Source organism: Quercus suber, unplaced genomic scaffold (assembly GCF_002906115.3).
Source record: "Quercus suber isolate HL8 unplaced genomic scaffold, Cork oak 2.0 scaffold_385, whole genome shotgun sequence".
NCBI classification, from domain to species: Eukaryota; Viridiplantae; Streptophyta; class Magnoliopsida; order Fagales; family Fagaceae; genus Quercus; species Quercus suber.
The window spans coordinates 631544-642421 of record NW_027069837.1 but is presented as its reverse complement, the minus strand read 5'-3'; the positions used below and the strand labels follow the sequence as shown (position 1 = coordinate 642421).

General features: G+C 36.7%; 1 protein-coding gene across 4 annotated transcripts; it reads right to left on the bottom strand.

The window, feature by feature from the left end:
• Window positions 1–371: 371 nt before the first annotated feature.
• LOC112001081 (thymidylate kinase) lies at window positions 372–8941 on the bottom strand. 4 transcript variants are annotated; one of them, XM_024033242.2, is made up of 7 exons: window positions 8774–8936; window positions 8556–8630; window positions 7936–8298; window positions 3529–3640; window positions 3388–3447; window positions 2006–2110; window positions 372–739 (listed from the first exon to the last, which is right to left on the bottom strand). In XM_024033242.2, exons 2-7 carry the CDS (start codon window positions 8591–8593, stop codon window positions 623–625), a joined length of 795 nt encoding a protein of 264 aa, XP_023889010.1. In that variant the 5' UTR covers window positions 8594–8630; window positions 8774–8936; the 3' UTR covers window positions 372–622. The 4 variants fall into 4 exon arrangements, with proteins under 4 accessions (XP_023889010.1, XP_023889011.1, XP_065616945.1 ...); XM_024033243.2 differs by lacking the exon at window positions 8556–8630 and having other exon boundaries at window positions 8774–8935; XM_065760873.1 differs by lacking the exons at window positions 8556–8630; window positions 8774–8936 and adding an exon at window positions 8413–8458.
• Between the last annotated feature and the right edge of the window lie 1937 nt (window positions 8942–10878).

Below are 10878 nucleotides of genomic sequence, written 5' to 3'. Positions count from 1 at the left end.
CTAAAAAATTGACTTAAACATCCATAATTTATGTCAATTTCATTGATATATTTATGCTTCACTCTTTTCACAATTATGAATGCTTCTACTATAACCAAATTATCTTATAGCATGAACTGTGTCATTTGGTATCTAAATACGTTAAGGTGAAATAGCCAAGATCCTGATTAATATTAAGAAACTAAGGTGAGCATCACATCACATGGTTCCAATCTAGATTTGTATAAACATTATTTGAGAATCTATATCCGTAAGTACTGAGCATCAGATTGACATATATCTCAAAAGACATTATAATGGAGAAATTGGCATGAACATTAAAACTCAAATTTTTTTTTCAACTAAGAACAATATTAGAACGATAAAATTCCTTCAAGCCAACAGCTAATCTCATTCTATTCATTGTTTGCAAAATAAAAAATTTTCACAATTTGATTCAACTATTAAATTCAGAGACCTCCTTTGTCATTAAAACAAGGGCTGAAAGTGATCGTAAAACACTACCAGAATTTTAAACCCATAACAAGGTGTTCAAAAATTCTTGGACAAGTTTGCAGAGATACAAATAAATAATCCCTTTCCGGAGTGAAGGGAAATAAATAACAATAAGAGGCTGCAAGAGTTAACCTGACCAAAGGTTGGAAAGGGGTTTGCCTTTCTGGCATGTCATGACACAATCCAATACAATTTCTTGCAGTTGTTTCTCAATATCTTCTATTGGTTGGCAGGCATCAATTATCTGTAATCAATCAAGAATACAAGTTCAAACATCCAAAGCAATCCATGCACCAAAATTAAACTTTACTAGCACAAAGCTAAATAGACCACGGTCAGACACTATGGGCAGGTAGTATTGGCCGTCTAATGAGTCTGGTCTTTGAAAAAAGAAAAAGAAAAACTCCACCATAAAATAGAAGAGACCAAAGAACGTAACTTCAAAACAGAATATTGTTCTTACTATCTAAACTTAGCTTCCTTTTTTCTTTTTACGATTTTTGTGTCCATGAATAAAGATAAAACTCCAAGTGTAAAATTGATGAGAATCAACAAACAACATAACTTCAGAAGGAATAAGCGCTATTAGAGCATTCCCATCATATTAGTCCAAAGTTTAGCCAAAATTTAAACATAAGGCCCACTATTTCTATTTTAGGTACTCACTTTTCAAATACACTCTGCAAGAGCCTCCAACTATCGTCATCACATCAAAACCCATCACAAAAATACCCAAATTCCCATCAAGATTCTCTGGTGAATGAAGCCACCACCTCCTGCTGCCACTACAGCGGCCATCTAGTCCCAAATTCCTCCAAAAATACCCCAAATTCATCCACAACCATCACCTTGAGGAGTTTAGAGCAGAGTTGAAACAAAGACAATTTGGGAGTTCAGCGAGAGAGAAAGAGGGAATATGTGTTGGATGTGCATTGGGCAGAGAGAGAAGACAGATTTTTTTTTAAAATTTTTTTATTTAAAAAAAAAAAAGGACGAAAACAAATTGGGATGTATAAGCTACAGTGCTTGCTGGTTTTGTGTAGGCACTGTAGCTCAAAGCCATTTTGGCCCCTTTACGCAGGCCAAAATTTGGGCTTGATGTTAAACTATTGCTAATGAATTATTTTGCCTAGCCACTTATCATCCAAAAACAAATATTTTAGCATTCTTTAAAAAATATATTAAAGGATAAAGATCATGCAAACTGAAACTCAATCAACAACAAACTCTTGCTCAGCTGCATTACCATCGTGGAGTATAACTGGAATGTTTTATGGCTAAAAGTTTAATAGCTGAAATAGAATATATGAAGCTATACTGCAAAACATAAATAGCTGTTGAAGAATAGTTTTATCCTAAGTAGTGGCAGGCTCCTAGGTGCCTCCCACCAGATAGCATTATAACCAGAGTCAAATATGCAGCTTCTCTGATACAAAATATCACTACATGAAACACAATAATCACAATACATACATACATACATATTTCACCACATGAACCATAAAATTACCTTCCAAGAGGCATCATGGAGGACTTGATAGCATTTGGCAACTTTCTTCTGAAACTCGAGTTGCTCATATCTCTCACCTCCATATCCTCCTCTCTCTGCAGCTTTCTGAAGATTTTCAAAAGACATCTCAGTCCTAGAGGTATATAAGTCCGTGTGTGGGTGTGTGTGTGTGTGTGTGCATGTGCACTCTAGAAGGATATGGTATCTGTAATGTGTCCATTGTGTGTGCACGCACATCAGGTTCATCCTCCACCAGTATTATACCCTAATGCAGTTCCTATTATTTCATTCAAAGAACTTTTTTTTTTTTTTGGATAAGTTATTTCATTCAAAGAACAAATATACTCTCTATAATTGCTAAGGCACACTAAGTGCTATCTTGATATAAACCTATGATTTATTAGTTACATTCACTCACCCTCGCCTACAACATCTTACAAATGCAAAATCAATCTTTAGCAAATTATAACAGTGGACCACCAAGAGCCACTGGTGGCACTGTCCGGTTCTCCCCATAGGGAGAACCTAGGTTCCATCCACCCACCCCACACCCCAAACAAAACTCTTGTTGTAAGCAAAAATTATCAGTCGCTCAATGGATGGTTATCCAATTTCACAGAACCATTAGAATCAGTTATTTTGGCTCATGAATTCCCAGCATAAAAGGATACATGATCCATCTTTTCTTTCTTTCCCCCTCCCACTTTCTTCATTACCTGCTTTCATAAGGGTAAGGTGGTGTCAACAACCTAGAATCTGTCTGCATGTATGAAACAATTTATTTTAAAGGGTATGCATGTCTAAAAAACAAGTTACATAAAATGAACATGCTGAAATCTTCCAACACAAGGTAAACTAGCTCTCAGGAAGGACAGTTTTACACCAAAACATTTGAAGAAAGCAAGCTTCCTATAGAACTCAAAGAAACACATACTGGACCACGGCTTGGGGGAAGATCCTAACATATGATAATCTCATTAGGCATGGATATATGCTAACAGGGTGGTACTGTATGTGTAGGTGTAATGGAGAGATGGTGGATCATCCATTTTTACACTATACTGTTGTGTCTGACTTCTAGAGCTTTGCCTTCTGATCTTTTCAGATCCAATGGGTGTTACGGAGAAGGTCATTGATCTTTTGTTTGGTTGGAGAAATTGGGTCGGTAAGCATTCATTGGACATTTGGAATTTAGTCCCATTATGTTTGACGTGGACAATATGGCATGAATGAAATCAAACATGGAGTAGTCCGTTTGCCATGTAGTCCATTTGCAATAAAAGCTATCTTATCAAAAAAGAAACACATGCTGATATTATGACGTCTTTTGATCTTTACTTTCGTTAATTATTATAATCAACATTATTTTAGTTTCAACTTACCTCTGGCTGTATGTCAAGGTAAAGTACCAGATCTGGAGCCAGCAACCCAATCTCTGGTGCCTGCAAAAAGAAGACCTCTTTCCCAATAACAACTTAAAAAACATATACTTCATTTAAGAACAGTCTGAACCATGTCTTCACCTTACACCATTCAAGGGCAAGTCCTTTGGCAGAGGAGAAAGCCACCCCAGAGTACGAATAACGGTCGACAATGAGTGTTGTTCCAGTTTTTAATTTTGTTTCCATCAACAATCTGCGCATGCATTACAGGCAACTGAGTACAAGTCCAGCAACAGTCAAAAGTTGTGCTTGTTCACATTGTCACTAAATGTTTGAACCAAGAAATAACGTTCAGGGGTGTCTGTAAAGGGTTCTGGATATACGGGTTAATTGTCATGGTTCAAGAGCTTCTCTTACCAACAAGTGGATTCCCCCTGCATGCCCATATTGCGTACAACAACTCAAGCCACAAGAATCACCTAAGTCACCATATGCAACTAAAGAAAAATATCTTCCACATGCTCCCCAGCTTAAAATGGTACAATTCTATTTCATACACACTGCATTGCAACAGGTTAAACACCAAGTGCCCACGCATCAATTTTTCACATCCAGTCCATAACGCTTACGAGTTTTTTGACCATTAAAATGGGATATGGATAATATGTCTCAACCATTATATCCAAATTTACATACCACGACCACATTGCACATAACCAATTGAACCACAAGATTGTGATTGTCTTACCACCTAAGCCAACATGCCCAACTTTAAGCAAAATTTCTCCACAGACTCTATAGCTTTAATTGGAACATATCTACCATATAAGTGCAGCCATAAAAATGCACACAAATTTGTCATGTCACATTCTGAAACATTTATGACCATATTATACAAGTGATAACAGAAAATATGCTCTAAAAACCACCATAAACAGTCCAACTGCAGCCCAATAGCCTACCCATGCCAAATCCAGATTGTGGAAGCACGACATAAAGCTAAAAGATTCTGTACTATATACTTCACTGGTATGTCTCATTTAAACTGATGAAACTATAAAATTTTGTTTGAAATCACAACATTTCAGAATCTCTCACTGCTAAATCATGCACAGAATTGGGGGTGCAATGTTTAGTACCCTATTTCATCCAAATCCTATTAAAAAGTTATAAGAATTTGCCTTTGAAGATCTGTACAGATTATCAAATTTTTTTTTTTTTTTTGGCAGTAAAAAAGATAGGTTAGCAATATGAAATTTAAGAAAATGGCAGATGTAAGATTGAGAATTTTTGTGTGTATTGTATTCATCTCAATGGAGGTACAATTATACATTACAAGGTAGTATATAACGTGTTCAAGGGTATTGCAACGAGACACTACCGACCCCATGATGGCACCATAGCCGCCAACAAAGGAGACACCTGACTCCCAAAAGAGTTTATTGGACTAAGTGCCTAATATTTCTGGGCTTTGATTTTCGGCATACCTTTGCCAGAATGAACAGATGGGATTCCCCTCCACAAATTGCCCAAAAGCTGTACGAAGCCACAACAGGTTCCCCTACTCTGGCAAAGACAAACAATGCTAGCTAAATCTGGGATAGGGTTTATGGCGCTGGTCCTATACAAGTCCAGTATGGTATGGTATTAATCAAGGAATGACATGAGGATTGTGGCTTGGAGAGATTACAGAAACAATGGATAAGTGCACAAGGGAACCATTAGTGGAGGCAAGCATTTCCGGCGGCCTATGACGTTTTACGTTTCCCATGCTCCGAATAACTTATGGATGGATGATCTTTGTGCCATTTAACATATGCACCACCCCCCCCCCCCCCCCCCCCCCCCCCNAAAAAAAAAAAAAAAAAAAAACCCGGGTGCTGGCCCTTTTAGAAGGCACAAAAAATTTCATCCCATCTACAAATTGAATTTTTTCAACTTGAAAGTATAAACCAATCTTGCAAGAACACATAGTGGAATCAAAGAATTCCACCTATTACAATTTGAATAGCATATTATCAGTCTGTAAAGGGTTCTGGTATACGGGTTAATTGTCATGGTTCAAGAGCTTCTCTTACCAACAAGTGGATTCCCCCTGCATGCCCATATTGCGTACAACAACTCAAGCCACAAGAATCACCTAAGTCACCATATGCAACTAAAGAAAAATATCTTCCACATGCTCCCCAGCTTAAAATGGTACAATTCTATTTCATACACACTGCATTGCAACAGGTTAAACACCAAGTGCCCACGCATCAATTTTTCACATCCAGTCCATAACGCTTACGAGTTTTTTGACCATAACTATATGAATAAAATGGGATATGGATAATATGTCTCAACCATTATATCCAAATTACATACCACACCACATTGCACATAACCAATTGAACCACAAGATTGTGATTGTTTTCTTGCAACCACCCCCCCCCCCCCCCCCCCAGCCTGGTGACATTTGTCATAATGGGACTTGAGGAGTGGATTCTTCCCCTGATACCATCCTTGCCTATAACTAGGGGCAGAGGTTCCCTTTTTGAGGTATTGATGGAAGGAGGGAGACAAGGACAAGGAAGAGAAGGACACATTAAAATACTTGCTTCTTAGAAGTGATATACTCACTAATGTCTCATGGTCACACTGGATTCTAGGCTTAGTGTTCATTGCCTTATGCTCATCTCATGTCTCGTATCATCAAAATTTAGGATATCCGCCTTGTTTCTCACCTCTGTTTCACGCTCATTATTCTTCCCTCACCATGCATGAGTTCAGCATACTACTCCCCAATGACAGTTACAAACACAGAGTTGTCAACTCGACTACGCCAAAGCCAAATTGGAGGATAAAGGAGTTGGATTGCTAAAACCAACCAAACACGAAGGGCCTGTTTGAGGCCATCGGTTGCCTTCAAAGCTAACAAACATGGTGAGAGAAATGGAGATCAATCAAGCCCAAAGGTTAAGTTATGCAAAATGTTTCCTAAAGATCACTATAGCAATCCATGAATTGTGTGCCACATACAGTCTAAACTCAATTGTCCCTCATGGTCAACTAGATGACAGCATGGCTTTCCAAGAGCACACTACTCAAGTAAACAAAAAACAGGTGCGACAGGGTTAAGAGGAAGCACTTTGTTGAGGCCTAATTTTGAATGCACTAAATAAGTAGCTGACACAAAGTGTATAGGTACTAAGCTCAGGGTCAACAACAATGGCACCAAGAGTCCTCTAGGCAAGGCTACTGGGTAACACAGTAGCATTGTAGGCTGATACATGATGGTGTGACGAGAATGCGGGGCAACACAGCAAGGTTAACATGAGTCCTTGACTCAAAAGTATGAAAATAAATAACACAAAAAAAGGGGTGGAAGTTGGGTTAGGTCATAAGACCCTCTACTACCATGTAAGATCAAGAGTTTTGTGTGTATTGTAGTAATCTCAATGGAGTTATAAATATACATTACAAGGTAGAATACAAGGCATACACATTAAATGAGGAACAAATATAAGTGCAAATGGAAGCCTAAATATATGTAACAATGCATCAATCAATGGGCTACCAAACAGGAAACATAAAATTACAACAAATCTCAAGTATCCAAGCACCAAGATTTGGAAGAAAAAATAATAAGAAGAAATAAGCTGACATGCCAGGGATTCATAAACATTTAATAAGTTCGAGGACTCAAAAATTTGAATTACCTATAAATGAAAATGATTCTCACAAGCCAATGAAGTAATACAGTTCAAGTGTAACCGCTGAAATCCAATCATACAAAGATCTCAAAAGAGACTGTTTAACAACATGCTGAGGATGTTCAACACCTTAAAAATGCTACTATTCCTCCCCGGCCAAATTGTCCATGATATGCACAAATGAACAGCCTTCTAGATTTTTGAACTATAGTGGTGATCAAATCTTGCTTGCCAACAACCAAGCATCTGAATTATCAAGTCTTTTACATAACCCAAGATATGCCAAATAATGAAAATACCAATGGCCAAAGATATTGCCACTGAACAATAATATACGAGATGCTTAACTGACTCCCCACTAATCTTGCACATAGATACCAATCAATAATATGTTTAATTTTCTGAAATTATCCACGGCAAAAATTTAAAATAGTGCCACTGTCCAACCGAAAAAAGCAACCTTTCAAGGCACCTTAGCACCTCATATGCTCCTCGAAGGGAATTGTGCACCTATTGCCCCCCTCAAAGATGCTCCTTTAATATGGAATACATCATCCTATACATCATCAGGGCCTCTAGAAATAGAAAACCGGGAGATCCATAACAGTTTATGAACTTTCAACTTGTCCTTACAAACTTATTGGCTGCCCTTTGATGTTCTAAACTAGAGCAACTCTTTTACTTGGAAACAAAAGCACCAAAGTATTCATGAGAACCTTAAGGGGTTCCTAAAGATTGGTAAGCACCGAAGGTACTATCAGAACAAACAAGGCATTCTGGCTTATATACATAAATACCACAAACCAGATCACAGCAAGCTGAAAAAAATAAATAAATAAATAACTTAACAAACCTCTTCTCCCAACGGTTTGCACTAAATAGGAGATGGATAGTGTGATCATCCAATTGTGATTTGTTGGAGAGGTACATAGATATCATTTGCCCAACATTCGTACTTCTGTCGGGAAACCGCCATAATTCAGCTGAATGCCCCAATCCCTCCAAGTATGCGAGCAGTTTACTAGACTGTGAAGTCTTCCCACTACGATCCAAGCCTTCTAGAACAATCAAGGCACCTCTTTTTGACTCACTGTTGCTACCACTTAAGACAGATTCATGGGTCTTTGCCGCCATTCGAATCTGCCTAATACTACACTTGCTAGGAAATTTCAGTTCAAATTTCGACAACTTTCCAAATGCTAGAGCTCCAAAATTCCTAGAGAGAAAAAACAAAAAAGAAAAAAAACCCACAATAATTAATTGAAATAAATTCGAACAATAACTAAAGAAATGAAATTTTAAATTTTTTTCCTTAATAATGGGGTGTTACATATTTGAGAAAACAAAAAACCCCCCACAATAACCAAGTAGCCAACTGGGGTTTTTCCATTGTGCAAAAAAGTTTTTAAAAAAATATTTTAAAAAAAAAAAAAAAAACCAAAAACCAAAAACCAAAAACTTATTTTTACGTACAAAGCCTTGTAGGGAGAGAGTGAGAAAGTGGGGGGCATGGCATGGGTGATGTGATGTCCCTCCTAACTCCTAAGCCTGGGAATGACAGTTAACAACAACAAATAACTATAAAAGCACAGAAAGGAATAGGAATGGATACAAAAGATGATTAGCATCGATTAGCAGAATGTGGCATACAATATTCATTTGTATAAATTCAAAATAAAACTTTACTTTACCGTGAACTTTTGGGATGGATATCAAGGTGTCGCCGGTGAGGTGGGATTAGATTAGAGTTTTTGTTTTTTTAAAACTGCTTTCTGGGTAAACACTAAACAGGGCTGCCGCTGAACTGAACCGACCAGTACCTGAGTAACTCTTCTTTAATTCTTTCTTTAGAATCTTCTTTAATTCAAAATATGGGTAAATACATATTTTTTACTGTGTGTCAAATTGATCCTATGTTTCGACTTTTTCAATTGGGCAAAATTTGCCAAATAATATATTTTTCCAAAAAAATTAGGCACGTGGCATTCATTCAAAGTAATATAGTAAGTTAGACTGTTTTTGAAAATCGAGTTTGGCAAAATCGGCTTTGGGCTGGAATATGAACGTTGTAGTGGCGTTTTTTTAGTGCCTATAGCAGCGTTTATAGAAAACGCCACTATAGGATACCTATAGTGGCGTTTTTACAAACGCCACTAAAAAAAAGGTCACTATAGCGTTTATTTTCCAGCCCAAAGTCGATTTTGCCAAAATCGATTTTCAAAAACAGTCTAACTAACTAATTAACTTTGAACTCATGCCACGCACCTAATTTTTTTGGAAAAATATACCATTTGGCAAATTTTGCCTTTTCAATTGTGTTAAAACTAGTTTTATGCCCGGAATGATTAAAAATATATGTAAATGAAAATTTTAGTTATATATAAATTCCATAGAAAATATTTTACTTATATCATACAAATTGTCTTAATAATTAGTGGTAACCCCAACTATCCGAGGTAATTTGCAAGGTAGCACAATGAGGAGAAAGAATATAATAAGTTATAAGTTAACATACGTTTGAAAGAATTTTGCAAACTAGTATCTCGAGTTTTTAAAACTCAAGATCGATAACAAAATTGAGTCTTTGAAACTCGACTTCTGCTGCTGGCGTGTAGCCACATGGAACTCGAGTTTGAAAGCTTCAAGTTCCATAGAAGCAAATTTGAAGATGGAGAAGGAGAAAATGAGAAGAAGAGAAGGAAAAGAAGATCCGAATCAAAAGAAGAAGAAGAAGACGACCTAGAGAAAACTGGATCTGAAGAAGAAAATCTGGAGATGGAGAACGTAGATGATGTAGAACTCTGAAGAAGAAGATCAAAACTAGATTTGAGGAAGAAGAAGATTTGGATCTAGAGAACGCAAATGATGTAGAACGTCGAAGAAGAAGAAGAAAAAAGAGGTGGATATTCTTTAAGACTCAAGTTCTAGGTGGATATTCTATCCAAGTAAGCACACCATCCCTTGAATCTCAAGTGTTAGAAACTCGAGTTCTGCATTAAACTCGAGTTTTAGAATCTCGAGATACTAGTTTGTTATATAGTTTTGCAAATTTGACAACTAATGAAAATGTTTAAAAAAATAAAGTTAAATGCAAAAAAAAAATTCCAACTATCCTTTTGGTTGGTTGGAAGTGACAAGAATACCGAGTACTTTCATAGTAGAGCCACTCAGAGGTATCGGAGGAATAAAATCTCAGGTATTTACAATTCAATAGGCAGGTGGTGTTCACAACCAGATGAGATTGCTAAGTCACTCATTGATTTTTATCAAAACCTCTTTATTACTTCAAATTTAGTTATATGTGAGAAAGCTCTAAATCCAATTCCAAATATTGTCAGTGATGAGATGAACTCATTATTATTACAAGCTTTTATGAAATGGGTGGTTCCAATTGCGTTGAGACAAATTGCTCCACTTAAAACTCTTGGATCCGATGATATGCCTCCTCTCTTTTATCAAAATAGTTGGAGTGTCGTTGGTAGTGATGTCTCACAAACTATTCTGTCCTATCTCAACACAACCTTTCTACCTCATCCCCTTAATCATACTTTTCTCCCACTAATTCCTAAAGTTAAAAGTCTTGAGCTTTTCTCTGATTATCAGCCTATCAGTATATGTAATGTTTTATACAAAAAAAAATTTCAAAGGTTTTGGCAAATAGAATTTAAAAAATCTGCTTTCCATCATCACAAAACACCAAAGTGCCTTCATAAAAAAAAAATTTAAAAATGCTTAATATCTAATAATAGACTAAGAACTAGCAAAACATGTTTTATGGCTCTTAAACTGGATATAA

Excerpts from the sequence above, each read along its gene's own strand:
- LOC112001081 (XM_024033242.2), bottom strand. The coding sequence starts at position 8,593 with ATGCCCCCCACTTTCTCACTCTCTCCCTACAAGGCTTT. Across the intron at positions 3,641-7,935 it reads GCAAACCGTTGGGAGAAGAG|ATTGTTGATGGAAACAAAAT; the intron begins GTTTGTTAAGTT and ends ATGCATGCGCAG. Across the intron at positions 3,448-3,528 it reads TTGCCCTTGAATGGTGTAAG|GCACCAGAGATTGGGTTGCT; the intron begins GTGAAGACATGG and ends TTCTTTTTGCAG.